Below are 26,719 nucleotides of genomic sequence, written 5' to 3'. Positions count from 1 at the left end.
AAATCATTCTAATGGTGGGGTAAAATGCTGTCAAAAATAATCCAGCAGAAAAAGCATATATGAAAAGCAGGCTTCAAAGAATGAATCGAATGTGACAGACGTTTTACTGTTGCTCAGTTGCAATCCACAAAAGGCCATAAATGGTGCCTTAAAAATCATCACCGAAAAACCACCCGGTTAGCATGATTCAATAAACTACACCTAAAGCTAGGTGTAGTTTACAGAATATGCCTATGCGTTGTTCTTGAGACTAAAATTTAGGCGCACCCATTTACGCCATCTAAAAGCAAGCCTAAATACTTGTGCCTAAATTAGGTGCAGATTGGGAATCTAATATAATAATTTTCTATATGAACATTCTAAAGTGTCTCACTGGGATCGTAACCACCTGCTGACGTCACTGGCCAGCAGTAGAACCCTGACGTCAGCAGGGGGTTACGATCCCAGTGAGACACGCGCGTTGAAGAACAGTGGGAGCGGGCAGAGACGTCCCTACGTGCACGTCGCCCCCCTCCAAAATTGCCAACTCCCCTCTGCTACCCTCCCCTCCCCCTTCCTTTTTTTGTGCCACTTTAATTCTTTATTTATCATTTTAACATTCATAATATATACTTATGAGTGATAATACACCAAACTGAAATTAAACATTCAAATAAAATAAGCAAATATACAATCCACAGTATTATTCCAAACTAATGACCACAAGTTAAGGTAATCGATCCAAGACATAGAAATAAATCTCCATACTTAAACATTAAGCACACAAATAGAATTAAATCAAAAAGAACAGCTTAATTCCGAGCGGGTAACTCTAATCTGCTATACAGTGTTGCACATGTGACTAAACTTGTACATCAACCTCTTCTCTGCTTAATAAAAAGTCTTCCAATTGTTTTGGATCAAAAAATTGAAATTGCTTAGACTGAAATTTTATTCTACACACACATGGAAATCTTACAAGAAAATCTGCGCCTATAGCAGTTACACGAGGACGTAAGGATAAGAACCTCCTACGTCTCTGTTGAGTCTCACGAGCCAGTTCAGGAAATACTCTAATTTTTGAACCCCAAAATTGGGAGTCCAAATGTCTCAGAGAGAGTCTAAGGACAGCGTCCCTGTCCATCTCCATTGCAAAAGTTACCAAAAGTGTAGTTCTTTGAGTAATAACCTCAAGGGAGGATTCCAGAAATGCCTTGAGATTCAGTGCGTCTTGTTGTAAATTACTTGATGGTTTCCCATCAATTTGAATATAATAAGCACGAGTTATAGGTGGCAGAGAATTCTCCGGCATTCCCAGAATTTCCATTAGATATTTTCTAACCATTTGGATTGGTACCACCAAAGGAGACCTAGGAAAATTTATAAACCGCAAAGTTAGTCTTTTAGATTGATTTTCCAAGTACTCCAAGCGTCGCAAAGTATAGTTTCTGTCTTTAATTAGGGATTGTCCCACAAGATCCAATTTTTCAGTTTTTTCTGACAGCCTCTTAACCTCAGAGGCTTGGAGTGCACTTGACTGTATCTGGTTCAATGCAGTCTCTGAAAGAATTTTAATAGTCTCCATATTTTTCAAAATCAAGTTTTGTAAAGCAGATTGGGTGGATGAAGTTAAGTCCCACAGTGACTCCAATGTCACTACAGCAGGTTTCTCTAACTTTCCCACTAAAAGGTCCGGAAGAGCGGCCTTAGAAGCTTGTTCCAGGATACTCACTGTTTTCTCCAAACTTTGAGCAGCTGTTAATCCTGGTTCAGCTTGGGCTCCAGTTGTCAGCTCGTGCAGGCTCCCTCTCTGTTCACCTGGTTCCCGTCCAGAGGCCATGGCACCAGGGCTTGCAGTGAAAGGTTCCCTTCCGGGCTGTGGGGGTGCTGCACGCTCGACAGGGCTCAGGGAAGCCCCGTTTGCACTGCCGTCTAGCGTCAGAACGCCAGCACCAGCAGAAGGAGTCGACGCCAGCTCGGGACCGGATCCTACCCGAAAATGTTCCAGCGTCGTCTGGCGCGATTGGGGCATTCCGCTCGAGACAGGGGGAGCCTCTCAGACTCTGCCTCTCCTCTTACCCATCAGAAATCGGGTAAGGTTCGCACAAGATTAGTCTGTGAACAAAATCTGAGTGTGTCCGTTTAGTCTGTTCAGACAGTCGCCATCTTGGATCTTTGGCAAGCCCCCTCCCCCCTTCTTATCGGGGTCCCAGCGGCAGCAGTGAAGAGCCTCGCGAGTCTGCTGCCTTCTCTTCTCTTCGCTCTCAGCTCTGACTCTGGTCCTGCCCTTGTGGAAACAGGAAATGAGGGCGGGACCAGAGTCAGAGCTGAGAGCGAAGAGAAGTGAAGGCAGCAGACTCGCGAGGCTCTTCACTGCTGCTGCCGGGATCCCGGTAAGAGGGGGGGAGGGGAGGGTAGCAGAGGGGGGGGGGGGTTGGCGATTTTGGAGGGGGGGCGATGTGCATGTAGGGGGATAGGCTGAGCCAGTGTCGGGGAGGGGAGGGCCGTGGGTGGAGGCATCGCAAGGACGTGTCTGTGAGACAGAGAGGAGGGGGGACTGGAACTCGGGGGAGGGACAGAGGGAAGGAGAGAGAGGGAGGGAGAGAGTGAGAGAGTGAGAGAGGGAGGGAGGGCCTGGAAATTGGAAGGGAAGAAAGGGGGCCGTGGGAGGGGACAGAGGGAGAGAGCGAGGGAGGGAGAGAGGGATAACCTTGCTAGCGCCCGTTTCATTTCATAGCGAAATGAGCCTTTTTTACTAGTATTCCATAATAGTGTGCACAGTTTTTAAATGTCCACAACCTGCCCATTCTATGCCTATGGCCATGCCCCCTTTTCAACTATACACATTAGAATTTATGTGCACTGTGTTGTAGAATGCACCTAGAAAGTTGTGCGTGTAAATTCTAATTAAAGCCAATTAGTGCCGCTAATTGGTTGTTAAGTAGCAATTATTGGCACAGATTGGCTTTCTAATCAATTAAATTGTGCATGCAATTTGGCTATGTGGCCAAATTAGGGCGCACAACTTAAGGTACCATATATAGAATTTGAGGGAAAATGGAAACTAAATCTCACTTATCTTAGGGAAGTCGAAAGTCAAAATGCAACCATGCAGATATACAGGAACTCAACGTGGGCCTCTTGTTTCTCCAGACTGCTTCAGGGATCAATATAGCAGAATATTGAGATTATGATAGATTAAACTGTAGCCTCCTGATGGAGTTTTTGCTCTGGTGGTGGCATTGAGCTCTGGGGTCCATTTCTTGATATATAAATTCTAACAGCAAAAGCACTGATACAGGAAAAGGCTTTGATTGCCCATGTTGTTCGATGGATATTATCTCCTTTAGCTCTACTTATTTTTGGGTATGCAACAGTTGCCTCATATCTGTGAGGAAATGACCACACATCACATTCAAATGTTTTTGTTTTTGCATATTGAGCTGGTTTCTTAGAAACACATATTCGGTATCTCTACATTTGTGGATTGTGGTGCTGAATGTATGCAGAAAATTTAAACACCCTGGTTGGCATTTAAAACAAATGCTGACCATAACATTGATATATTGATCCATATATGCATTTTAAATTCAGCTAGAGGAAATGACAAGGTCAATATTCAGGCCCAGTAGGCTGCAGCATTAAGAAAACAAACCATACAGCTGAAGTGGGATTTCAACTAGAGATCTGCATGGGAATGGGGTTTACGGGAATCCCCTCCAGGGCTGCAGGATTCCCATGGAGCCTGAAGCTGTTCTGTGGGGTTCCTGTGGGGCCGGAAGCAGTTCCTACAGAATTCCCGCTGGTACTGAAGCTCTGGGGTTCCTGTGGGGACGGAAGCAGTTTCTGCATGGCTCTCATGGAAGTGTAAGTTGCATCTGTGCCAGCCTCTCACCTTCCAAGTACCAAGTTCTTTGACTGCTGCCTTCTCCTCCTCCTTGCTTTAACAGAACAGATGCAGAAAGTCTTCCACTAATCCTCTCTGCTCCCGGAATGATGTGCAGGCCTCAGTCAGCTCTGATACAGGCACCAGCATTAGACGTCACCTGACCTACTGGCTTGTATATGTGGCAATCTCTCAGCACACAGTACCAGCGAATCAGAGACAAGTCTTACATATGTGCACCAGAGAGTTCCAAGTTTGAATTTCTGTTCCTTCCTTGCCTGCAGAGCTGTGGTGCAAACTCAAAGAGAGACAGAGCCCACTGGAATTTTATTTTAGGTACTATTAAATTCTTGTGGGGACGGGTTAAATTCTTGAGGTTATGGGTGCAAATGGGTAAGATTCTAGTGGGGATGGGTAGGAATGGGTTAGATTCCAGTGGGGACGGGTTAGATTTCTGTCCCCGTGAAACTCTCTAATTTCAACCTGGGTCCTCTGGTTCTCAGCCTACTGCTCTAAGCATTAGGCTACCCCTCTGCTACCCCATGGATGTCTGTGTGGATGGACTTCGCTGTCATAAAGACTTCCATGTCCCTTGTTTTGCACTGCACATAATTTGGATGTTTCAGTTTCTAAAATGGATGTTCATGCTGGTTTTCACTAGCCCATGAATGTCCATTTCTAATGTATTGTAGAACAGCCTGTACGTCGGCAGATCCTATTCTAAAACACATGAGAAATGGAAGTCCATATGTGTCTTACTGATTGGACATCCGTATTCTGAGTTGGACGCTCATTCTAAATTGCCGTTCCACATACAGAACAACAATATTCAGCTTCACTCTCCATATAGCCCTAAGTGTACCCCAGAACTAAGCGCCAGATTCTGTAAATTGCATCTAAAAAATAAGCTTGTCCAAAAATAGCATTTAGCCCTATTATATAAACCATGCCTGTAGTAAAGCGTGGTTTATAGAATAGCGCATAGGGCCAGGGAACGTGCCTACATTTAGGCATGGTCATATATGTCACTGAAAACCTAGTGTAAATACCTGCACCTAAATGTTGGCATGTTCCCCCAAATTCTATAACCATGCACGTAAATTTGTGGAATGCCCCTGACATACCCACACTCCTCCCACGGCTGTGCCCCCTTTTCAGCTGCACACGTCATTTTAGAATACACCTAAAAAGATGCATGTGTAAATTCCAATTATTGCCAATTAGTGCTGATACTTGGTTGTTATCGGCCAATTTTCAACACTGATTGGTTGTTACTCAATTAAGGTGCACGCATTAATTGGACACGTGCCCAATTTAAAGCTCACAACTTGCCATGCCTTATATAGAATCCAGGGGTAAGTGGATAGTACTGAAGCAATTAGAGTGATTTTTGAAGGCACTATCTGTATAGGGCTAGATTCTATATATGACCCCTGAAAAATCCTCACGGAATAAATTTCTGCCTAAGCGTATTCTGTAAGCAGCACCTAGATTTAGGCACGTTATATAGAATATGCTTAGTTGATAACCTAGTGCCTAGAACTATGCACATCCATTTACATTAAGGGAAACGTGGCACAAATACTGATGCGTAGATTTAGGTGTGCAGGGGCATATTCTATAACAGTGTATTTAAATTTTGGAACAGTGCATTTACATTCTGGAACGCCCACAAAATGTATATTTCCCCTCCCTTAACCTTGCCCCTTTTTGGCTCCACACATTAGAATTTAGGTGCGCTGCATTACAGAATACGCTTAGTGAGTTATGCATGTAAATTCTAATTGCCAATTAGTGCTCATTATTGCTTAAGTGCTTTTAAAAACTCTTATTGGCTTGTTAAGCCAATTAAGTTACACATATTGTTATAGAATGTGCTTAGACTTTGGTGCAGAATGCAAGGCGCAATATACAGAATCTGGGGGATAAAGGGCAATTCTATAACTGAGTGCCTACATTTACATACCCCTTGTGTGCATTAATGTACATAACACTAGCATTTATGCATGTAAGAAGCACAGCCAAAGTGCCAACAGGGTCACTGATCATTATTCTGTAAGGGTGCACAAAAGTGGCATAGCACTAAATGCAAGGGGGATTTATACATAGAAGGGAGGGGGTCCCACTTATGCAAATAACATTCAGAATACTATAAGAACATAAAAACATAAGAATAGTCATACTGGGTCAGAACAATGGTCCATTTAGCCCAGTATTCTGTTTCCAGCAATGGTCACAAGAACCTGGCAGAAGCCCAATTAGTAGCAACATTCCGGAATCCCAAACAATAGCAAGATTCCGGAACCCCAAATTGTAGTGACATTCCATGCTACCAATCACAGGGCAAGCTGTGGCTTCCCCCATATCCATCTCAATAACAGACTATGGACTTTTCCTCAAGGAACTTGTCCAAACCTTTTTTAAACCCAGATAGGCTAACCACTATTTCCACATCCTCTGGCAATGAGTTACAGAGCTTAATTATTCTTTGAGTGAAAAAATATTTCCTCCTATTTGTTTTAAAAGTATTTCCATGCAGTTTCATTGAGTGTCCCTGCAGCATTTAGGCATCCATAGTTATGCCAGGTTTATGTCTGGTGTAACTGCTGGTATGTAAATGTAAAGTGCACAGATACTGGGTTATACTAGTATTTTATGATGGAATCTGTGTGCCTGGATGCTGTTATACAATAGACTTTCACTGTGCAGGCCAGGTTTACTATGCCAAATTTCAGAAGCTGTTAAAATCTTTTTTTTTTTTTGCTTCAGTAATTGTTGCATGTTACTTTTGGTATCCTACATATGATGAGCTTAGTAATGTAATATTCCTATAATGACCAGTATTTTTTTTTTTACATGAACAGGACAGAATTACATTTAAACATGCAGGGACAACAGAAATAAATCATGAATTGCTCCCAGGCATGTGTTTCTTTAAGACACATAACATAGCTGAGTAGATAACCCACTATTCTTATGCATTAAGAGTCCTAAATCACTGCCAATCTTGCTTCTCTAGATTGACAGTGATTTGGGACTTTTAATATATAAGAATTGTGGGTTATCTACTCTGCTATGTTATGTGTCTTAAAGAAACACATGCCTGGGAGTGATTACTAATTCAGGTTTTTCTTTGGCATGTAAGTCACACTGAACTCATGAGGTATGTGTGGGGTATAAATATTCTGTAATGTAATGTAATGCAGCAAGGGGGTACCTAAATGGAAGTGCTGACATAGAATAGCCCTCCTAATGCTGCTAAAAATCAGCAGCTTGCAGACTTACATGTTTACTAGCTGTGAGTAAACATATGTCTTTTTGCATACCAGGCTGGATACATATGACAACTTCTAGAAGGTTAATCAGTCCTTTACAAGGACAATAAATCAAAATGATCTTGAAATTAGAGTCAGCATCCAATTTTACTAACATAAACTCACAGCTGATAATGCTTCAATTTCAATTAAAAAAATGGAGTTCCTAAAATTCATATGCAAATTTCCCCTCTTTTCCCTAGTCTAAGTGTATGTAGAATAATGTAACCTCAAGTACATAATAGCTTGAGGCAATGGCCTTCCATTTCAGTAAACCATAATTTCAGCGATTAAGACTACAGTACATCTGGAGCCTCATAAATTATGAGATTGTAAATAATGTTTTGTTAGGTACCGAGAGAGCATTGAAATAATAACTACATTTAAAGACTCTCCATGCTAATCATATTACAGATAGGCATCAAAGCCAAGGATTCCTGGTTTCTACCCATTCCCGAGATCAAATAATAAAATTAGAAAGGGACCAATTTAAGTTTGACAAAAAATGTACTTACAAAATGGCTACAGTGCACAGGAGAGACTTATTACAGCCAGTTAGTTTTCATGTAATTTAAAACAGTGTTAATAACTCATTGTTTTTATCAACCAGTTTATATAAAATGGTTATATAAAATGGTCTAAAAATAATGAGTGGAGTTGAACAGGTAGTTGTGAAGCGTCTGTTTACACTTTCCAAAAATACTAGGACTAGGGGACATGCGATTAAGGTACAATGTAGTAAATTTAAAACGGATCGGAGAAAATGTTTCTTCATTCAATGTGTAATTAAACTCTGGAATTTGTTGCCAGAGAATGTGGTAAAGGTGGTTAGCTTAGCGGAGTTTTAAGAAGGTTTGGACGGCTTCCTAAAGGAAAAGTCCATAGACCATTATTAAATGGACTTGGGGAAAATCCACAATTTCTGGGATAAGCAGTATAAAATGTTTTGTACTTTTTTTGGATCTTGCCAGTTATTTGTGACCTGGATTGGCCACTGTTGGAAACAGGATGCAGGGCTTGATGGACATTTGGTCTGTCCCAGTATGGCAATACTTATGTAACAAAGATCCTATGACATAACCTGGAAAAGAAATCATAATAACATAATTTGTACTATATCTTATAACCACAACATTATAAAAATTAAACAATAAAATAAACTCATTTTGCCTTCGGCCTTTCCTTGATAAAAATTCTTGAATGTCTAGATCCAATACCTGGGGAACATCCAGCAGACCGATCATGGACCACCTTTGATACACTCTCAAGCGATAACATCTCACAACTGCTTAAAAGATACACCAAATCGCAATGCAAATTAGACATCTGCCCTAGTAACCTTATACGATCCGCCCCTCAACAACTCAAAACTGTCCTTAATCGGGTTCCAGGACTCTGTCCTCTCCTGGTTCTCCTCCTATCTCTCCCACCGCACCTTCAGAGTTCACTCCCATGGATCTTCCTCCACCCCCAACCCGCTATCTGTTGGTGTTCCCCAGGGATCTGTCCTTTGACCCCTTCTCTTCTCAATCTACACCTCTTCCCTGGGCTCCCTCATCTCATCTCATGGCTTCCAGTATCATCTCTATGCGGACGACACCCAGCTGTATCTCTCCACACCAGATATCACTGTGGAGACCGAGGCAAAGGTATCGGCCTGCTTAACCGACATTGCTACATGGATGTCCAACCGCCACCTGAAACTGAACATGTCCAAGACTGAGCTCATCGTCTTCTCACCAAAACCCACTTTTCCTCTTCCTCCACTTTCTATCTCAGTGGATAACACCCTCATCCTCCCCGTCTCATCTGCCCGCAACCTCGGAGTCATCTTCGACTCCTCCCTCTCCTTCTCAGCACACATCCAGCAGATAGTCAAGACCTGTCGCTTCTTCCTCTTCAACATCAGCAAAATTCACCCTTTCCTCTCTGAACACACCACCCGAACTCTCGTCCATGCTCTCATTACCTATCGCCTTGACTACTGCAACTTACTCCTCACCGGACTCCCACTTAGCCATCTATCCCCCCTTCAATCTGTTCAGAACTCTGCTGCACGTCTTATATTCCGCCAAAACCGATATACTCATATCACCCCTCTTCTCAGGTCACTTCACTGGCTTCCAATTCGATACCGCATTCAGTTCAAGCTCCTCCTTCTTACCTACAAATGTACTCAATCTGCTGCCCCTCACTACCTCTCTACCCTCATCTCCCCTTATATTCCCACCCAAAACCTCCGTTCACAAGACAAATCCCTCCTCTCAGTACCCTTCTCCACCAATGCCAACTCCAGACTCCGCCCATTCTGCCTCGCCTCACCCTATGCCTGGAACAACCTTCCTGAGCCCCTACGTCAAGCCCCCTCCCTGCCCATCTTCAAGTCTCTGCTTAAAGCCCACCTCTTCAATGCTGCCTTTGGCACCTAACTCTTACCTTCAGGATATCCGGACTGTCCCAAATTGACTGCCCCCATCGTATCGTCTATTCACTTGTCCTTTAGATTGTAAGCTCTTTGAGCAGGGCCTGTCCTTTTATGTTAAATTGTACAGCGTTGCGTAACCCTAGTAGCGCTTTAGAAATGTTAAGTAGTAGTAGTAGTAGTAAAACAGACCTCACGAGGCACCTGAACTACATGCTACAAAATGGTCTCTTCCCAAAGAATAAAGGAAACATTCTACTTACTCCTATACCTAAAGACGTAAAGAAAAGTACAAGTGACTTAACCAATTATCATCCAGTAGCATCTATCCCGCTGATAACCAAACTTATGGAAGGCATAGTGATGAAACAGCTCACTAACTACCTAAACAAATACTCAATTCTACATGAATCTCAATCAGGATTTCGATCGAACCACAGCACTGAAACAGTGCTAGTGTCTCTAATGAATAGATTTAAACAAACAATTGCAACTGGCAATAACATACTTCTCTTACAATTTGACATGTCCAGTGCCTTCGACATGGTCAACCATGGAATATTATTACACATCCTAGAATACTTTGGAGTTGGTGGTAACATTCTTAACTGGTTCAGAGGATTCCTGACCACAAGATCATACCAAGTAAAAGCTAACGTGGCTATATCAACCCCATGGATACCTGAATGTGGAGTTCCTCAAGGATCCCCTCTCTCACCAACCCTCTTCAACCTAATGATGATACCCCTAGCCAAACTACTGGCCAATCAAAACCTCAATCCTTACATATATGCAGATGATGTCACGATCTACATCACGCTCAAACATGATCTAAAGGAAATCACCAACGATATCAACCAAAGCTTCCAAATCATGCACTCCTGGGCGGATGCATTTCAGCTAAAACTTAATGCAGAAAAAACACAATGTCTTATACTCACCTCGCAACATAACACAAATAAATTTACCACCATAACCACACCAAACTTCTCCTTTCCAGTCTCAAATACTCTGAAAATTCTTGGAGTTACCATTGATCGAAATCTCACACTTGATAACCACATGAAGAACACAACTAAGAAGATGTTCCACTCCATGTGGAAACTCAAAAGAGTAAAACCTTTCTTTCCAAGGGCCATCTTTTGCAACCTGGTACAATCAATGGTACTAAGTCACCTGGACTATTGCAACGCACTCTACACTGGCTGCAAAGAACAGACGATCAAGAAACTTCAAACAGCCCAGAACACCGCAGCCAGACTCATATTTGGAAAAACAAAATATGAAAGTGCAAAACCCCTAAGAGAGAAATTACACTGGCTCCCACTTAAAGAACGTAGCACATTCAAGATCTGCACGATTGTTCACAAAATCATTTACGGAGATGCCCTGACCTACATGCTAAACCTAGTGGACCTGCCACCAGAAATGCTAAAAGATCTGCCTGCACATTTCTTAATCTACACTTCCCCAGCTGTAAAGGATTAAAATATAGACTAACACATGCGTCCAGCTTTTCCTACATCAGCACGCAGCTGTGGAATGCATTACCAATCAACTTGAGATCAATTAATGACATAACTAACTTTCACATAGCTCTGAAAACCTATCTCTTCAACAAGGCCTATCACGAGAACCCATAGCTCAACCATAACATATCGCCACTCCACCCTGTTTGGAATGTCGTCTTTCTATAACTGTTTGCCTAATTCTTTTTTGTTATCCTTGATCTGTATGTAACACCAATTGTATCTTTTACCTGGAATGGCGACGCCATAACAGTTCTTTGTAAGCCACATTGAGCCTGCAAATAGGTGGGAAAATGTGGGATACAAGTGCAATAAAATAAGAAAATAAATAAATTCAATCCATAAAAATTATATATCAAGGGGAGAACCCAAATTCAATTCCTAGCAAACAGAATTTATTAAAAAAAATGAAAACACCATGCCCCAAATAGCAGCCTCGATGGCTTGTAGAGAAATTCATTAAGGCTAGCACCAGATATAGTTCAATTGCTTAACTATTCCAATAAAACATTTTAAGGCCTTTCTAAAAGGTCAGATTTAATTAACACTAAATGAAAATGGTAACTGATTTTAGTAAGGTATGGCTACGCCTGAAAACACTCAACCTGCTTTTGGATTGTTATTGTTTTATTGTTAGGGACAACCATACAGCACTCTCGACTTGATCGCAGTGACCTTGTGGGGACACGTGGAGGGGCATAATCGAAAGGGGTGCCCAAGTTTTCCTGCGAAGGGGCGAGGAAACCCGTATTATATCGAAACAAGATGGGCATCTATCTTTTGTTTCAATAATACAGTCGGAGACGCCCAAATCGCGAAATTTAGGTCGACCTTAGAGATGGTCGTCCTTAGAGATGGTTGTCACAGATTTTCGACGATAATGGAAACCGAGGACGCCCATCTCAGAAACGACCAAATCCAAGCCATTTGGTTGTGGAAGGAGCCAGCATTCGTAGTGCACTAGTCCCCCTCACATACCAGGACACCAACCGGGCACCATAGGGGGCACTGCAGTGGACTTCACAAATTGCTCTCCGGTGCATAGCTCCCTTACCTTGTGTGCTGAACCCCCCAACCCCCCCCCCCCCCACTCCCGGCTCCCCACAACTGTACACCACTACCATAGCCCTAAGGGGTGAAGGGGGGCACTTACATGTGGATACAGTGGGTTTCTGGTGGGTTTTGAAGGGCTCACATTTACCACCATAAGTGTAACAGGTGGAGGGGATGGGCCTGGGTCCGCCTGCCTGAAGTGCACTGCACCCACTAAAACTGCTCCAGGGACATGCATACTGCTGTCATGGAGCTGGGTATGACATTTGAGGCTGGCATAGAGGCTGGCAAAAATATTTAAAATGTTTTTTTTAGGGTGGGAGGGGGTTGGTGACCACTGGGGGAGTAAGGGGAGGTCATCCCCAATTCCCTTCGGTGGTCATCTGGTCAGTTCTGGCACCTTTTGGAGGCTTGGTCATAACAAAGAATGGACCAAGTAAAGTCACCCAAGTGCTCGTCAGGGACGCCCTTCTTTTTTCCATTATCGGTCGAGGATGCCCATGTGTTAGGCACGCCCCAATCCCGCCTTCGCTACGCTTCCGACACGCCCCCGTGAACTTTGGTCATCCCCGCAACAGAAAGCAGTTGAGGATGCCCAAAATCGGCTTTCGGTTATGCCGATTTGTGTGACCCTGGGAGAAGGACGCTCGTCTCCCAATTTGTGTCGAAAAATGGGCGCCCTTCTCTTTCGAAAATAAGCCTGATAGTGAAAGCTTTTCGATTCAGTTCCTAATAGAGCCTCAATGTGAGGGAAAGAACTTTAAACTTTGCATGAAGAGCAATTGGAGCTCCTCTCTTCCATCTTTTTCATCCTGTCAATATTTTGGCTGCTATGTTTTCTAGTGCTTGAAATTTACTCATCACTCACTTTGACAATACAGTAGTTAAGATGAGAAGTAAAACAGCTTGTATTACAGGTCTAAGATCATCTGGGCTAAGGTAAGGATGCAGCTGCTTAATTAGCCGTAACTGACAAAATGTCTTTTTCTATAATCTGAATCTCCAAGGGTAATGTAGAATCAAGCCATATACCTGAACTCTTCACTATAGGCAACAGGTGTACAGACACACCAAGCTCAATTGCTGGATTTCAAACATACTGACTTTGACTTAAAAAAAATGGGGAAGTACCAAATGAGAATCTGGCATAGGCGCTGATAAGGGAAAAGTGGAAAGACAGTGGATAAACAGAGAAATAGATCCATATGAAAGGAAAGTAAATAAAAGCAAAAGGAAACTAATATGGTTCTCCAAGTTAGTGGCTGCAAAAATAAATGCAACAAAGGTGGTATTCACAAACTACAGACGATCACAAAAGGATGAACACAAAACTAAATGAGGAAAAGAAAGAAATCAGAATGTCAAAAGCACCAGCAGAAGACAAAGGGGGGAAGTTATCAAGATGTGTTAGGGCAATAACCCGTGTTATTAGCTCCTTAACGTGACTTAAAGGTTTCTAATGCAGGTTATCTTGCCCTAACGCAGCGATTAATAGGTTACTGTGAGTTACATAGTAATGAGATACAAAACATGCAAATGCATGTAAAGCAGCTCATTACTATGTAAAACCATAGCATGACTGCAAGGTTGTGGTATGGCTATAAAATGACAGTAAAATGACTCCAGATAAAAGCTGTAGTTATTTTACCAATCTGTGATCATCAGGTCTCAATGCCACGGTCCAGTGCTCCCAGTCCAGAGCTTAAGGGGGCCTTGGTACTATCTACCCTCCCGCTGACACTGCCACTCCCTAATCACACTTCTATGTCTCTACCCCCCCCCCAAAGGACCCTCTTCCAGCATTGGGGCATAATGGCCCTGTACCTGGTGATCCAGTGGTCATAGGGCAGGATCGATCCCTAGTTTATCCTGACTTGCCAGCACCATCTCTAAAATGGTGCCCCTAGCGATAGTTATCACTCATGTTTCCAAATAAGGAAACATGTAGGGAGCTTCTTTGGGGGGCTGGGGGTTTTGATCATGGGATAAGAATGTTCATGGGGGTGGGAGTTCTGATTGGGGGTCGGAGTGTGATGGGGGGGAATTTGATCAGGGTAGGAGTGTGATCAGGAGGGTTCTGATCGAGGAGAGTGTGATTAGAAGCCTGGAAGTTCTTATAGAGGGGGTGGAAGTGTGATCAGGGGAGGGTAGACAGCACCATGGCCCCTTTAAGCTCTGGCCTGAGAGCATCAGGCTGCGGCTTTGAGGCCTGAGGCTCCCAGGCCACCGGAATAATACTACTTGTGAGGCGGCTCACAAGCAGAGTTATTCATTTATGATGGATGGTCAGCAACCTATGGTACTGAGATACTGCAAGCTGCTGACTCCTGTGGTAAATCAGTGTGGTAAAAGCTTGCCTTTTACCGCACCTCTACAACTTTCCCTAAAGATATAAAGTGATATGTCAAGAGGCATTTGTATCCCACATTTTCCCACCTATTTGAAGGCTCAATGTGGCTTACAATTATAATGTCTTCATATGCTGAAATAATTGTTAATGGTATACTGTATGGCAATGTATATAAACTATATTGTGATAAGTTTACCTGGTTGTAACATGCATCTGCTAAGGAAACCACAACAAAAATCCCACTGCTAAGCGATTTTACTTTGCAGTTTCCCTACAACAAACGTGGTCATGCAATGTTTTTCTTTTTTCTTTAAGACATGTTGATCTAAAATAAAGAACTATTTTGAAGAGCTTCATTTAAGCTGGGTTTTTTTTCTTAAACGTGACCAATCTGGACTGCACCAATACTGTCTCATTTCTCTCCTTATTTCAGATACTATATGCAAAGTAATCATCCTTTTGGAGTAATTGATTACCTGAAAAACAGATACTTCTTTTTCTAAAATAGTAGTACACATTTGGCATAATCAATGTACGGTGACAATGATTAGGATAACTTGCCTCCAAAAACCAGTGCAATTGAAAACTTCAGCACATCTCTAAGTGAAGTGGAACAAAACGAAAGTGTCCCTGTAGGTGTAGCCTTCACACACCAACACATGGCTTCACTATTAGGAAAAGGATGCAAAATAAGACCAAGAATATTATAATGCCTCTGTATCGCTCAATGGTGCAACCTCACCTTGAGTATTGCATTCAATTCTGGTCACCATATCTAAAAAAATATATATAATTAGAAAAAACTCAAAGAAGAGCGATCAACATGATAAAGAGGATGGAACTCCTCCCATATGAGGAAAGGCTAAAGAGGTTTGGCCTCTTCAGCTTAGAAAAGAGATGGCTGAGGGGCGATATGATTGAGTCGAATGTTTATTTCATTCTTTCAAAAAGTACAAAGACCAGGGGATACTCAATGAAATTGCATGGAAATACTTTTAAAACAAAAAGGAGGAAATATTTTTTCACTCAAAGATTGAACTCGTTGCTGGAGGATGTGGTAACAGTGGTTTGTGTATTTGGGTTTAAAAAAGGTTTGGATAATTTTTTGGAGGAAAAGTCCATAGTCTTGTTATTGAGATGGACAAGGGGGAAGCCACTGCTTGCCCTGGGATTGGTAGCGTGGAATGTTGCTACTAACTGGATTTCTGCCAGGTACTTATGAGCTGGATTGGCCACTGTTTGAAGAAGATACTGGGCTAGATGGACCATTGGTCTGACCCAGTATGGCTATTTTTATGTTCTTATGAGTAATCTAGACATGAACATGCACTTATATTTCTATATGTGGGTAGTGCCTCCTCCCCTCCCCCACCATAAAAGAAAAATCTAGGGCTTGGATCTCCCTGTCTGCTTTTAGCAGTGCTCCCTGCCTTGGATTTTGCCCCCAAAATTTGCAACTAAAGCATTATTCATTCTACCAATTTTTTTTTTGTACCACCATCCTTCACTGTATATGATTAGGACATCTCCCTCTTTTTCAGCTCTGTGTGGGATAATTAAAAATATCGGCACTAGAACCCACCCTCCCCACCTATGGCATTTATCATCATTTTATACATACACAAGATCACTTACAGAATGATGAGCGATGTTAGCCCCAACAGTGAGATCAGGGTGTTGCGTTTGCACGTCATAGATTTGTGGGAGGGATCAATTCTGCCACCACACTTTCCACGGCAGCGACATATGCAGAAAATCAGACCAGCGAGTGGCATCAGTAGGAGGTAGAGAACAGCAATGATAGCGCAGAACACATATCCAGCCTCATATTTTACCACCTGATGAACAAGAGAAAACAAAAGAGTACCCAGTGAGAGACAGAGTTATGGCAAAGAACTGTATGCTTATGATGGCGAAGGATGAGGACCAAACAAATGATGGACAGAGCCAAGAGTGGGAAGAAAACTACCTTGATAAGAAAGGGTTTCATGGACAATGAAATATTATCCCCCCAATATTTAGCCGGCGATGGTCAGTGTTTTTTTAAATGCTGACCATCGCTGGCTAAATTAGCTACCAATATTCAGTGCTGGGCCCTGTCCAGGCATAAGCACTGATTATTGGGGGCTACATGTGGAAGGGCTGGGCGGTGGAGCTTATGCGGGCCCAGTCGATATTCAGTCAGGGCCCACAAAAGAGTTAATGTAGCCCTGACTGAATATTGGGCCAGGACCTGCATATGCTTTTTTTTTTAATTGAAGCCCCCTTGAACCCTTGATGCATCCCCATCTCCCTTTCCCCCATTCTGTGGCCACAAGCCACTCCCCTCAAACATCCCACCCCCTCAGTAGTTCAGGTAGGCCCCCCTGGGCCTTCCTTGATCCCTGGTGGTCCAATGGTGATAGTTGGGGGCAGCTAGGAGTGCAGCCCCCTCAGGGGGGGGGGGCAACCAGAACTACCAAGGGGTTGAGGGTTAGAGGTAGGGGTGTTTTGTGAGGAGGTGTTGCTTTTGGCCATGACTGGGGAAAGGGGGCTTCAATAAAAAAAAAAGCTTATGTGGGTTTCAGCCTGATATTTAGCCGGGGTCACATAAGCTTAAGCGGATGAATTTAGGACAGCTTTTCACCTGCTTAAGCTTATACAGGTCTCGGCTGAATATGTCCGTCACCCGCATAAGCCCCGGCTCCTCCCCAACACGGCCTCTGGCCTGCCCCTGACTGACCCACTTTTTTTGTGGGCTGGTCAGATGTGATATTCAGTGGCACTGCACGGTTTAGTGCCTCTGAATATTGGCGGTTGGGCAGGAACAGGCAAATTAAGTGGGCCAGAGCCTCTCCAGCCAACTTAAATTGCTCTGAATATTGGCCACTATGGTCCTTACTGTGGCAGAATCTTCATTTCTCAATAGCAGATTTTACAAATATAAATTGTCATACATGTGTAAAAGTGATTTTAGAATGCATTTTTTTTACACGAGGTGATCCACACCACTTCTAGATGTCATGGGGGGTGTGGTTAAGGCATGGAGAGGAGTGAATTGGTTGGGCTTACAATATTGACATGGATTCACCACTTTACAAGGGAAATACATAAAGAATAAAAATTGTATATGTCAGCACTTATACTTGCCCCAAGGCAAACATGAGAAGCTGCTTGAAGGGGCAGGTGTAAAGGTATAGTCACCCCCCAGTCATCCAGACTCCCTGACTCCTCTGACATGAAGCCCCACTCCTGAATCTCACACATCAAGGCACCCACTGATACCCAGCTTCCTCCTGACCCCCCAACCCAATATGAGATTCCCCAACCAGCTCCCTGGAATCCCCCAGCAGAACCCCCAGTCCTTGATTCTATCCTTAGCTCGTAACTGTTTCCCTGGTAGCTCAGTGGGAGCTGAAATGATCCACAGTTGCTCTTGCGCTTGTGAGTCCCAGGCTTAAAATGTTACCCTGACCCCTAGCTGTAATTTTGCAGTACTACTGCTAGTGGTCAGGCTAACAGAGTATTTTTGGATAGGGCAGAATATAAATACAAGAAAAGAAAATGAATATCAGCCTCTGTATTTCTTCTCCAATCCATGCATTTCAGAAATGCCTATAATTCTTTCTGTGTTTGGAGTTCCAGGAAAGAGCTGAGCCCTTACTGCTGTCTATCCATGTGTATTTTGGTCAAGATATGTGGAGCCCAATTATAGAAAGGATGTGGAGACAGTAATTAAGACTTCAAGTCAGTCCTCAAGTCAAATGTGGAAACTTTCCACAGTATTTTACAAAGATTCTGCCAAACACAGAGCTTCTTGTAAGGAATATGTGTAAGGATATGTAGAACTAAATATCTGTCCATCATGTCTGGGGCAGCAATTTTAAAAAGTTGCACAGAGGGGAAAACAAGCATACAGCTTATCACTAAATGAGCATGGAAGCAGCTTTCTATCAATTGTCCTATAATATACAAAAATAGTGTCCCTGGAACAGTTTTATACTGTTTGATAGGGTGATAAAAGGGCAAGCTAATTTTGTTCAGATTCTGAATTTTTAGAAAGGCATAGTGAATTGAGCTAGCGAACAGAAGAACATTAAGAGGGGCATTTTCGATATGACGTCCAATTGGCAAAATAAACATTTACTGTCCCTCAGGAGCAGCTCCTTCTTAATGTCAAGTGCTCTACCAGACAGCTGCCCAATAAGAGGAATCCAATGTACCTTGATTCACAAGATGTTGCAGTGGGTCTCAAACCTGCCACCCCCAGGATGCCACACCACACCCCAAAGCATTATGCCATGCCTCCAGTAGCTAGAAAAAAGGCGACAGGGAATGTGTAAAGACTTGCCACAGCCAGCAACAGCCTTTGAATCTAGGATGCTCACTTCAGCAGCTGACACAGGTGTAAAGTATATGGAAGCTGCTACCAGGTTCCATATTTGGGGAGGAAGTGTCACACAACTGGGAATTGCTGCTGCCCAACTAACCTGAAGGCTAGGTAGGCCCTGACTGGTGGCAGGCAAGTCACACCCAGGCTAGAGTTAGGGCTGGTAGAGGTCAAGACACAGTCCAGCAACGACACGGCCAGGCAGGCTAGGATCTGGGCTGGAGGAGGTCATAGCTCAGTCAGGCAGGCTGAAGTCTGGGCAGATGGCAGGAGAGATAGGTCCAGAAGCAAACCAGGGTCAAAGCTGGAGAGACAATCCTAGGAAGGGAGCAGATAGACTGGAGAGACAGGCAGGAACTAGGACAAGGACCAAGGTAAGAGCAGGTACAGCAGGCAAGAACAAAACCAAGAGCAGCAACACACACTAAGCAGAGGCCAGGAGACCTGTTGCAAAGGCAGGTAGAAAAGTCCCAAGCTCTCTTTTAAGGGCCCCAGTGGAGTCATCAGGCATGTCATCCTATTCCTGCCGCTGGCCCTTTAAAAATAAGCCCCCTGTGCATGCACGTGTCTCGGGGAGAACAACACCAGATGTAGCAGCCCACATGATCGGCGGGAAACTCCAGCATGCAGGAGCTGCAGCACTGGCAGCCTGCCGTGCCAAGAGAACAGTCCCGAGCCCCGGAGAAAGCCCCGGAGCCTGACCCCGCCTCTTCCTGCTGGTGGAAAGTAAGCCAGGGTGTGGGGCATGGTTGTGGCCATGACAGGAAGCACACATGACTGGATTCTCACCTTCTAATTCCTTCTAGATCATGGCTGTAGGGCGTCTGTAAGTGGTGCCTTTCCTGAGATGAGAACTTGGGTTGATATTCCCCTGCCAGTTCCTGGGAGCACCCTGGCCCCTCATGTGGTGAGGAGATGCCCAAGGGAAGGTAAAACAACTATATACAAATATGGGGCATATATACATGAGGAAGAAAATACAAATAGAGGGCATATATACATGAGGCGAAAATGAACTATTATACCATGTCTGTTGTCTCACAATAACGATCAGACAGGTACAAACCAGCAGGCCTCCTTTGCCATTACACAAACTAGAGTTTACTCTGTGTTCAGCAGGCCAGAGGGCAGGGGAATAGTCTAAAAGTGGTGCACACACTGAGGCCTTGTCCAGCTCACTAACCTCCCCCAGCAGGAGCATGACCCTCCCACTGGAACCGGTGAGGCCCTCAGAGGCAACTGCTACTACAGATTGAACATGGGAACCAAGCAGGTCCTGTGTGGCTCCAGCAGCAGATTCAGGGAATCCTAAAGCTAGGACAGGGGCCCTGGCCTGAGGGTTTACTGAATGTGAGAGCCGGGACAGGGATACAGGTACATTACCTAACACCACCCATCTCACATCCATGACACCCCTGTGAAATTCTCCCTTTCTAAATGCTTTTCTCTGAGCGAATATTGAACGTACATGGGTTTTTTGGGTTTGATTATATGGTTTAAACATTTTTATGTGACAAACACGTCCATCTGTCCCTTGTGCCATTTTTTGCATGTTTTTGTTATGAAAATGAGCCCTACTATATAAGAAATTGAATACTTTATTTTGAAACTTTCCTTTGTATCCAGTTCCTGATTGGATAAGTAGATTCATCAATTATACATCACCATCCATCTAAAACAATGTGGAATTTGAAATATTAGTAGGATTCAATGAGCCTGTTGCAAATTAAGAAAATGTCAGATGGATAATTAAAACTGTGATTATTAGCGAAGGGGATATAAAAATTCATGCATCAAGGCAGAAGCTCAGTGAACTGGAGGAGCTCAGAGTAGCAGTGGAAGAGAGGAAGTCTGTGAGTGAATTGAAGATTTGAGGTAACAAATTAACTACGGAGAAAAGCTTAGGCGGTTTATGGTTTATTGTGACTTAATATACATCCTTTTGTGCAAGTCAAAGCAAAGTGGTGTACAAACAAATAATTTGAAAAGGGAAAAAAATGCCATCAATTGTTAAGGTGGTCATTTTAAAACTACATAAACTGGTACTTAAATGTTTATCTTGCATAAATGTCCAAGTGATGAATATTCAAAGTGATTTAACCAGCCAGAAATGGTTCCCAGTTGGTTAAATCACTTGTGGGGGCTACCCACTAATCTAGAGATGGGCGTAACTAATGAGGAATTAAATTTGCTGACAACACAAAATTATTCAAAGTTGTTAAATCGCAAGAGGATTGTGAAAAATTACAGGAGGACCTTACGCGACTGGGAGACTGGGCATCTAAATGGCAGACGGCGTTTAATGTGAGCAAGTGCAAAGTGATGCATGTGGGAAAGAGGAACCCGAATTATAGCTATGTAATGCACGGTTCCATGTTAGGAGTCACTGGCCAAGAAAGGGATCTAGGCGTCGTCGTTGATGATATGTTGAAACCCTCTGCTCAGTGTGCTGCGGTGGCTTAGAAAGCAAATAGAATATTAGGTATTATTAGGAAAGGAATGGAAAACAAAAATGACATTATAATGCATTTGTATCGCTCCATGGTGCGACCACACCTCAAATATTGTGTTCAATTCTGGTCGCCACATCTCAAAAAAGATACAGTGGAATTTGAAAAGATACAGAGAAGGGTACCAAAATTGATAAAGGGAATGGGACAACTTCCTTATGAGGAAAGGCTGAAGTGGCTAGGGCTCTTCTGCTTGGAGAAAAGATGGCTGAGGGGAGATATGATAGAGGTCTAGAAAATAAGGAGTAGAGTGGAATGGGTAGACATGAATCGTTTGTTTACTCCTTCCAAAAATACTAGGACTAAGGGGCATGCAATGAAGCTACAAAGTAGTAAATTTAAAATGGAGAAAATCTTCACTCAACATGTAATTAAACTCTGGAATTTGTTGCCAGAGAATGTGGTAAAGGCAGTTAGCTTTGCGGGGTTTAAAAAAGGTTTGGACAGCTTCCTAAAGGAAAAGTCCATAGACCATTATTAAAATGGACTTGGAGAAAATCCACTGCTTATTTCTGGGATAAGCAGCATAAAATGTATTGAGTTTTTTTGGGATCTTGCCAGGTATTTGTGACTTGGATTGGCCACTGTTGGAAACAGGATTCGGGGCTTGATGGACCTTTGGTCTGTCCCAGTGCGGCAATACTTATGTACTTATCTAGTGACACTTAACTGGTTAGTGCTGACTGTTTTGTGTGTGGTCCAGGAGTGGGGTTGTGCCCATATTCAGCACTTAACTTTCTGAGTTAACTGGACAAACTGGACCACATAACACACAGTCCTATCTTTATGTGGTGTCTCTTAGGCGGTTAAGTGCTGAATAAGGCACTTAACCGTATTAGAGATAGCCGGTTGCATAAACCCAGATATTCAGTTCCAGTGCCTGAACATGGTCTGGTAGTGCATATCTGGCAATAACACCGGAGGCAACTAAAAAATGCTCACCACCCCCGGCTAAATAACTACCCCTAAGTTCCCATTTTACAAAGCTGGGATAAGTACATCAAAAACCAAAGTGAATGCAATTGGCAAGTGGGTGTAGTCTGGGTGTGTTTACTCCTCATTTCAAAAGGGGAATAAATTTTGATGTCCTAACAGATGGAGCACTTCTCTTTTCGACCCTTTATTAGAATTATCTTCTTACATCCACAAATAAACACACCACCCCATATGTACCCTGGTGGTCTGCCAGAACTATTTTCAATTCCAAAATGAGTTTTATGTTCAGAGGGGAGGGGTAGCTATGGGAGCCACGGTCGCCCCCTCCATCGCGTGCTTGTATATGACTCGTTTTGAGGAAAAATTTGTGTATACTTCCCCGTGGCGTGAGTGTATCATGCTATGGAGGAGGTATATAGATGACGCTATTTTGTTCTGGCGGGGCACCAGGGAGCAAGCTTTGTGTTTTATTGAGTACCTTAATGCATCAGATGAACATGTGCAGTTCACCTCTCAGATGCACGCTGAAAGTATTGAATTTCTGGACATATGGGTGGATGGACAGATGCAACTGGGGTCGAAAAGGGCGGGTAGGAGGTAGGAGAGTGAACTTTAAAATATCCTCTAGTGACTCCTCAGGAGAAGAGGACAATAAAAGAGAACAGAAAAAAAGTGATAGGACCTTGTATGGGGATGGAACACAGGACCCAGAGAATCAGTTATCTAAATCTTTTTTAAGACTCCCGGTGCGCTATAGACGTTTTCACATTTTTAACGCACGTTAAATGCTAACATGCTCATAGAATTATATAGACCCATTAGCATTTAATGCGCCTTAACTTTACAGGCATGTTAGAAACACTAACACACCTTAGTAAACATACCCCTATGTCCAGTAAAGTAAGAAATTAAGCAAGAATTCAAATCATATCAGAAGTATTTTTAGATATGAAGGTTCCTCCAATGGAGGACACTGTTAAGTTGAAAGTGCACATAGTTAATGCTATAGCAATTTCGACTACGACTGCACTTCAACATGATCTTTTTTTTTTCCACTTTATTGTTTAATTCTCAAGGTACAACTAAAGAAAGGTATACAATAGTATAAGCAGTACGCCAAGATTACAATAGTTACTATAGTTCATATCAAGGAGTGAAGAAAGCAGAAGAAAATTCAAAAATAGTAATAGTTAGGCTTCAGTCTATATTTAAACCCCAATCAATCAACTTAACCACCAAGAAAAGTACAGGAAAAGTAAATCATAACACATGACTACCTGTCTAAAGGATTCCAGTTGCAATGGGTCAAGAAATATATAGCTGTTCCCCGGATAAATAATAACACACTTGCAAGGAAACTTAAGAAAAAATGTTGCACCCAGCTGCAACACTTCAGACTCAAAAGTGGTCTCTTATGCTGCCCCAGACACAAATGTTAGCTTTTTGTACACAAAAATTTGAATTCTATTGAAACAAAAGTTTTAATATAGCTATTTTATTTTCCTCTTTAACAAAAAGTGCAAGAATCTGTAATATATCTGCCTGTGAGCTAAGAAAAATTCTATCTTACCTATCCCCCCACCCCACCATTTTACAAAGCTGTGCTAGAGGCTGCCACGTGGCAATGCCCACACAGCCCACTACCACACCGGCAGCTGCGACTTTGTAAAAAGGGGGAATGTTTGGAAAGACCTTAAAATATATTTGTTTGAAAACTAATGTGATTATTTATGAACCTGGTGTTGATTATACATCCCTCAGCTGTTGAGGTCTTCTGATTGTTATCCCCTACAAATCCTATTTGGAATGTGGGTGGTGGAAAAAAAAAAGTGCTCCCCACTGGGCCTGCAGTGTAAACTGGTTGGAGGACATTGCTTTATTTGTGCTAACTTTCCTTCTGTCTTTTTAGTCTGATTTTTATAAGAATGATGTAATTTTTCTTTTTTATTAAAAAAATTACCTCCCCTTTACAAAACCACGCTGGGGGCTGCCAGTGGGTAATGCCAACACAGCCCATTCAAGTGACTAAGCTGTGTTGGCATTGCCACGTGGCTTTGTAAAAATGGAGGTTAATTTTTTACTACAACCCTTTTTTTTCTGTTTGTAAACTACTTAGATGATGGTGGTACATGAAATGAGAATAATTGTAAAACTGTTTTCTTGCACCTGACAAATGGTCAAGGGAATAAAGATCTAGTAGCATCAGAAGAAACTATTTCAAGGGTTAATGCAGTGGAGTGCTTATTGGTTAGATTAAATAATATAAAAAAGCTTGTACTTTTATTATGGTATTGAGCTCCTAGGGATAAAGCACAAATTCTCCCTATCTTTCTGCAGTTAATTTCAGATATTTGTGTGGATTATAAAAATGAATTGTTCTAGGTGATTTTAATGTACCTATTTTTAATGATGACTTGAAGGAAACATAGAAATATAAGGGTCCTTTTATTAAGCCACGGTAAAAAGTGGCTTGTGATAGTGCGAGCGCGTCTTTTGGGTGCGTGCTGGGCCATTTTTTTGCCACATCTAGGAAAAAGAGCCTTTTTTTAAGGGGCCAGAAAATGGACATGTGCTAAAATTGAAACCAGCGCGCATCCATTTTCGGCCTGAGACCTTACCGCCACCCACTGACCTAGCGGTAAGGTCTCACGTGCTATCTGCACAGTAAGCATGCAGCACACGCCAACTGCAGTTTACCGCTGGGTAAACGGCCCGTGGTAGAAAATAGAAAATTATTTTCTACTGCAGGATTTGGTGTATGCTAAATTCAGAATTACCGCCTGGCTCATGCACTAGCCGGGCGGTAGTGCCAATTTGGCGTGCACTGTACACCTGTAGACCCTCCTGCACCTTTGTAAAAGGGCCCCATAAAGACTTGCTGGTAGAAAAGGGCCAATGACCCATCCAGTCTGCCCATCCTCAGTAACCAGTACTCCTCCTTTTCCTAAGAGATCCCACATGCCTGTCCCATGTTTTCTTAAATTTTGACGCAGCTCTCATCTCCATGACTTCCACCAGGAGGCCATTCCACGCATCCACCATCCTTTCCATGAAAAAGTATTTCCTTAGATTACTCCTAAGCTTATTTCCTCTTAAGTTCATCTTAAACCCTCTCATTCTAGAGTTTTCGTCCATTTGAAAAAGGCTCAACTCCTGTACCTTATTGCCAATGAGGTATTTACATCTCTATCATATCCCCCTTCTCCTGCCACTCTTCCAGTGTATACATATTAAGGCTTTTTTTTTTTACATTTGTACCCCATGCTTTCCCACTTATGGCAGGCTCAATGCAGCTTACATGGGGCAATGGAGGGTTAAGTGACTTGCCCAGAGTCACAAGGAGCTGCCTGTGCCTGAAGTGGGAACTGAACTCAGTTCCTCAGGACCAAAGTCCACCACCCTAACCACTAGGCCACTCATAAGCCTTTCCTTATATGTTTTATGACAGAGACCACTGACCGATTTTGTAGCTGCCCTCTTGACCAACTCCATGCTGTTTATATCCTTTCATAGGTGTGGTCTTTGGAATTCCACACAGTATTCTAAATGCGACATCACCAGAGACTTATTCAAGGGCACTATCACCTCTTTTTTCCTGCTGGTCATTCCTATCCTTATGCACCCGAGCATCCTTCTGGCTTTGATCATCCCCTTTTCTACATGTTTGGCCACCATAAGTTCGAGTAGCCTAATGGCTAGAGCAAGGGGCTGGGAACAGAAATGCCTTGGTTCTGATATCAAGGTAGCTCCTTGTAGTCTTGGATTAGTCACTTAACCTGCCATTGCTCTGGGTTCCAGCAGTGATGCCAATCTAGGTCATGCCTCCCCCCCCCCATATGCTGAACAGCAGCTACATAACCCCTCCCCCATATGGTGCTTCACACTGCACAGGAGAAGGCAATAGCAAATCATTCCTGTATTATCACAAGGGGGTGGTCTCTTATTATGTGGTCGTGGGGGGGGGGGGGGTCCCTTATTATGTGGTCACTAGGAGTCAGCTTGACTCAAGGGCAGATCTAATGATGTTAGGACTTTAGATTTTCTTTTAATTAATGTGTTATAATCATTGAGGTTTGACTGTTGATTTCCTCTCCAACATATGGTGCTTCACACTGCACAGGAGAAGGCAATAGCAAATCATTCCTGTATTATAGCATGAAAATCACAAGGGGGTGGTCTCTTATTATGTGGTCGTGGGGGGGGGGGGGGGTCCCTTATTATGTGGTCACTAGGAGTCAGCTTGACTCAAGGGCAGATCTAATGATGTTAGGACTTTAGATTTTCTTTTAATTAATGTGTTATAATCATTGAGGTTTGACTGTTGATTTCCTCTCCAACATCTATAAAGGGTGGGATTTTTGATTTAGTATT

The 26,719-nt window shown here is 42.9% G+C and overlaps 1 protein-coding gene across 3 annotated transcripts in view; it reads right to left on the bottom strand.

The window, feature by feature from the left end:
* Positions 1-26,719, bottom strand: part of PROM2 (prominin 2) — a 187,496-nt gene that overhangs the window by 131,567 nt on the left and 29,210 nt on the right. For all 3 annotated transcript variants that reach the window (XM_030201635.1, XM_030201636.1, XM_030201634.1), the window contains exon 3: positions 16,169-16,371. In XM_030201635.1, the coding sequence (XP_030057495.1) occupies positions 16,169-16,371 (203 nt within the window). The remainder of the gene's footprint in view (positions 1-16,168; positions 16,372-26,719) is intronic.

This window comes from Microcaecilia unicolor, chromosome 4, assembly GCF_901765095.1.
Source record: "Microcaecilia unicolor chromosome 4, aMicUni1.1, whole genome shotgun sequence".
Lineage (NCBI taxonomy): Eukaryota > Metazoa > Chordata > Amphibia > Gymnophiona > Siphonopidae > Microcaecilia > Microcaecilia unicolor.
This window is presented reverse-complemented; position numbering and strand designations above follow the sequence as displayed.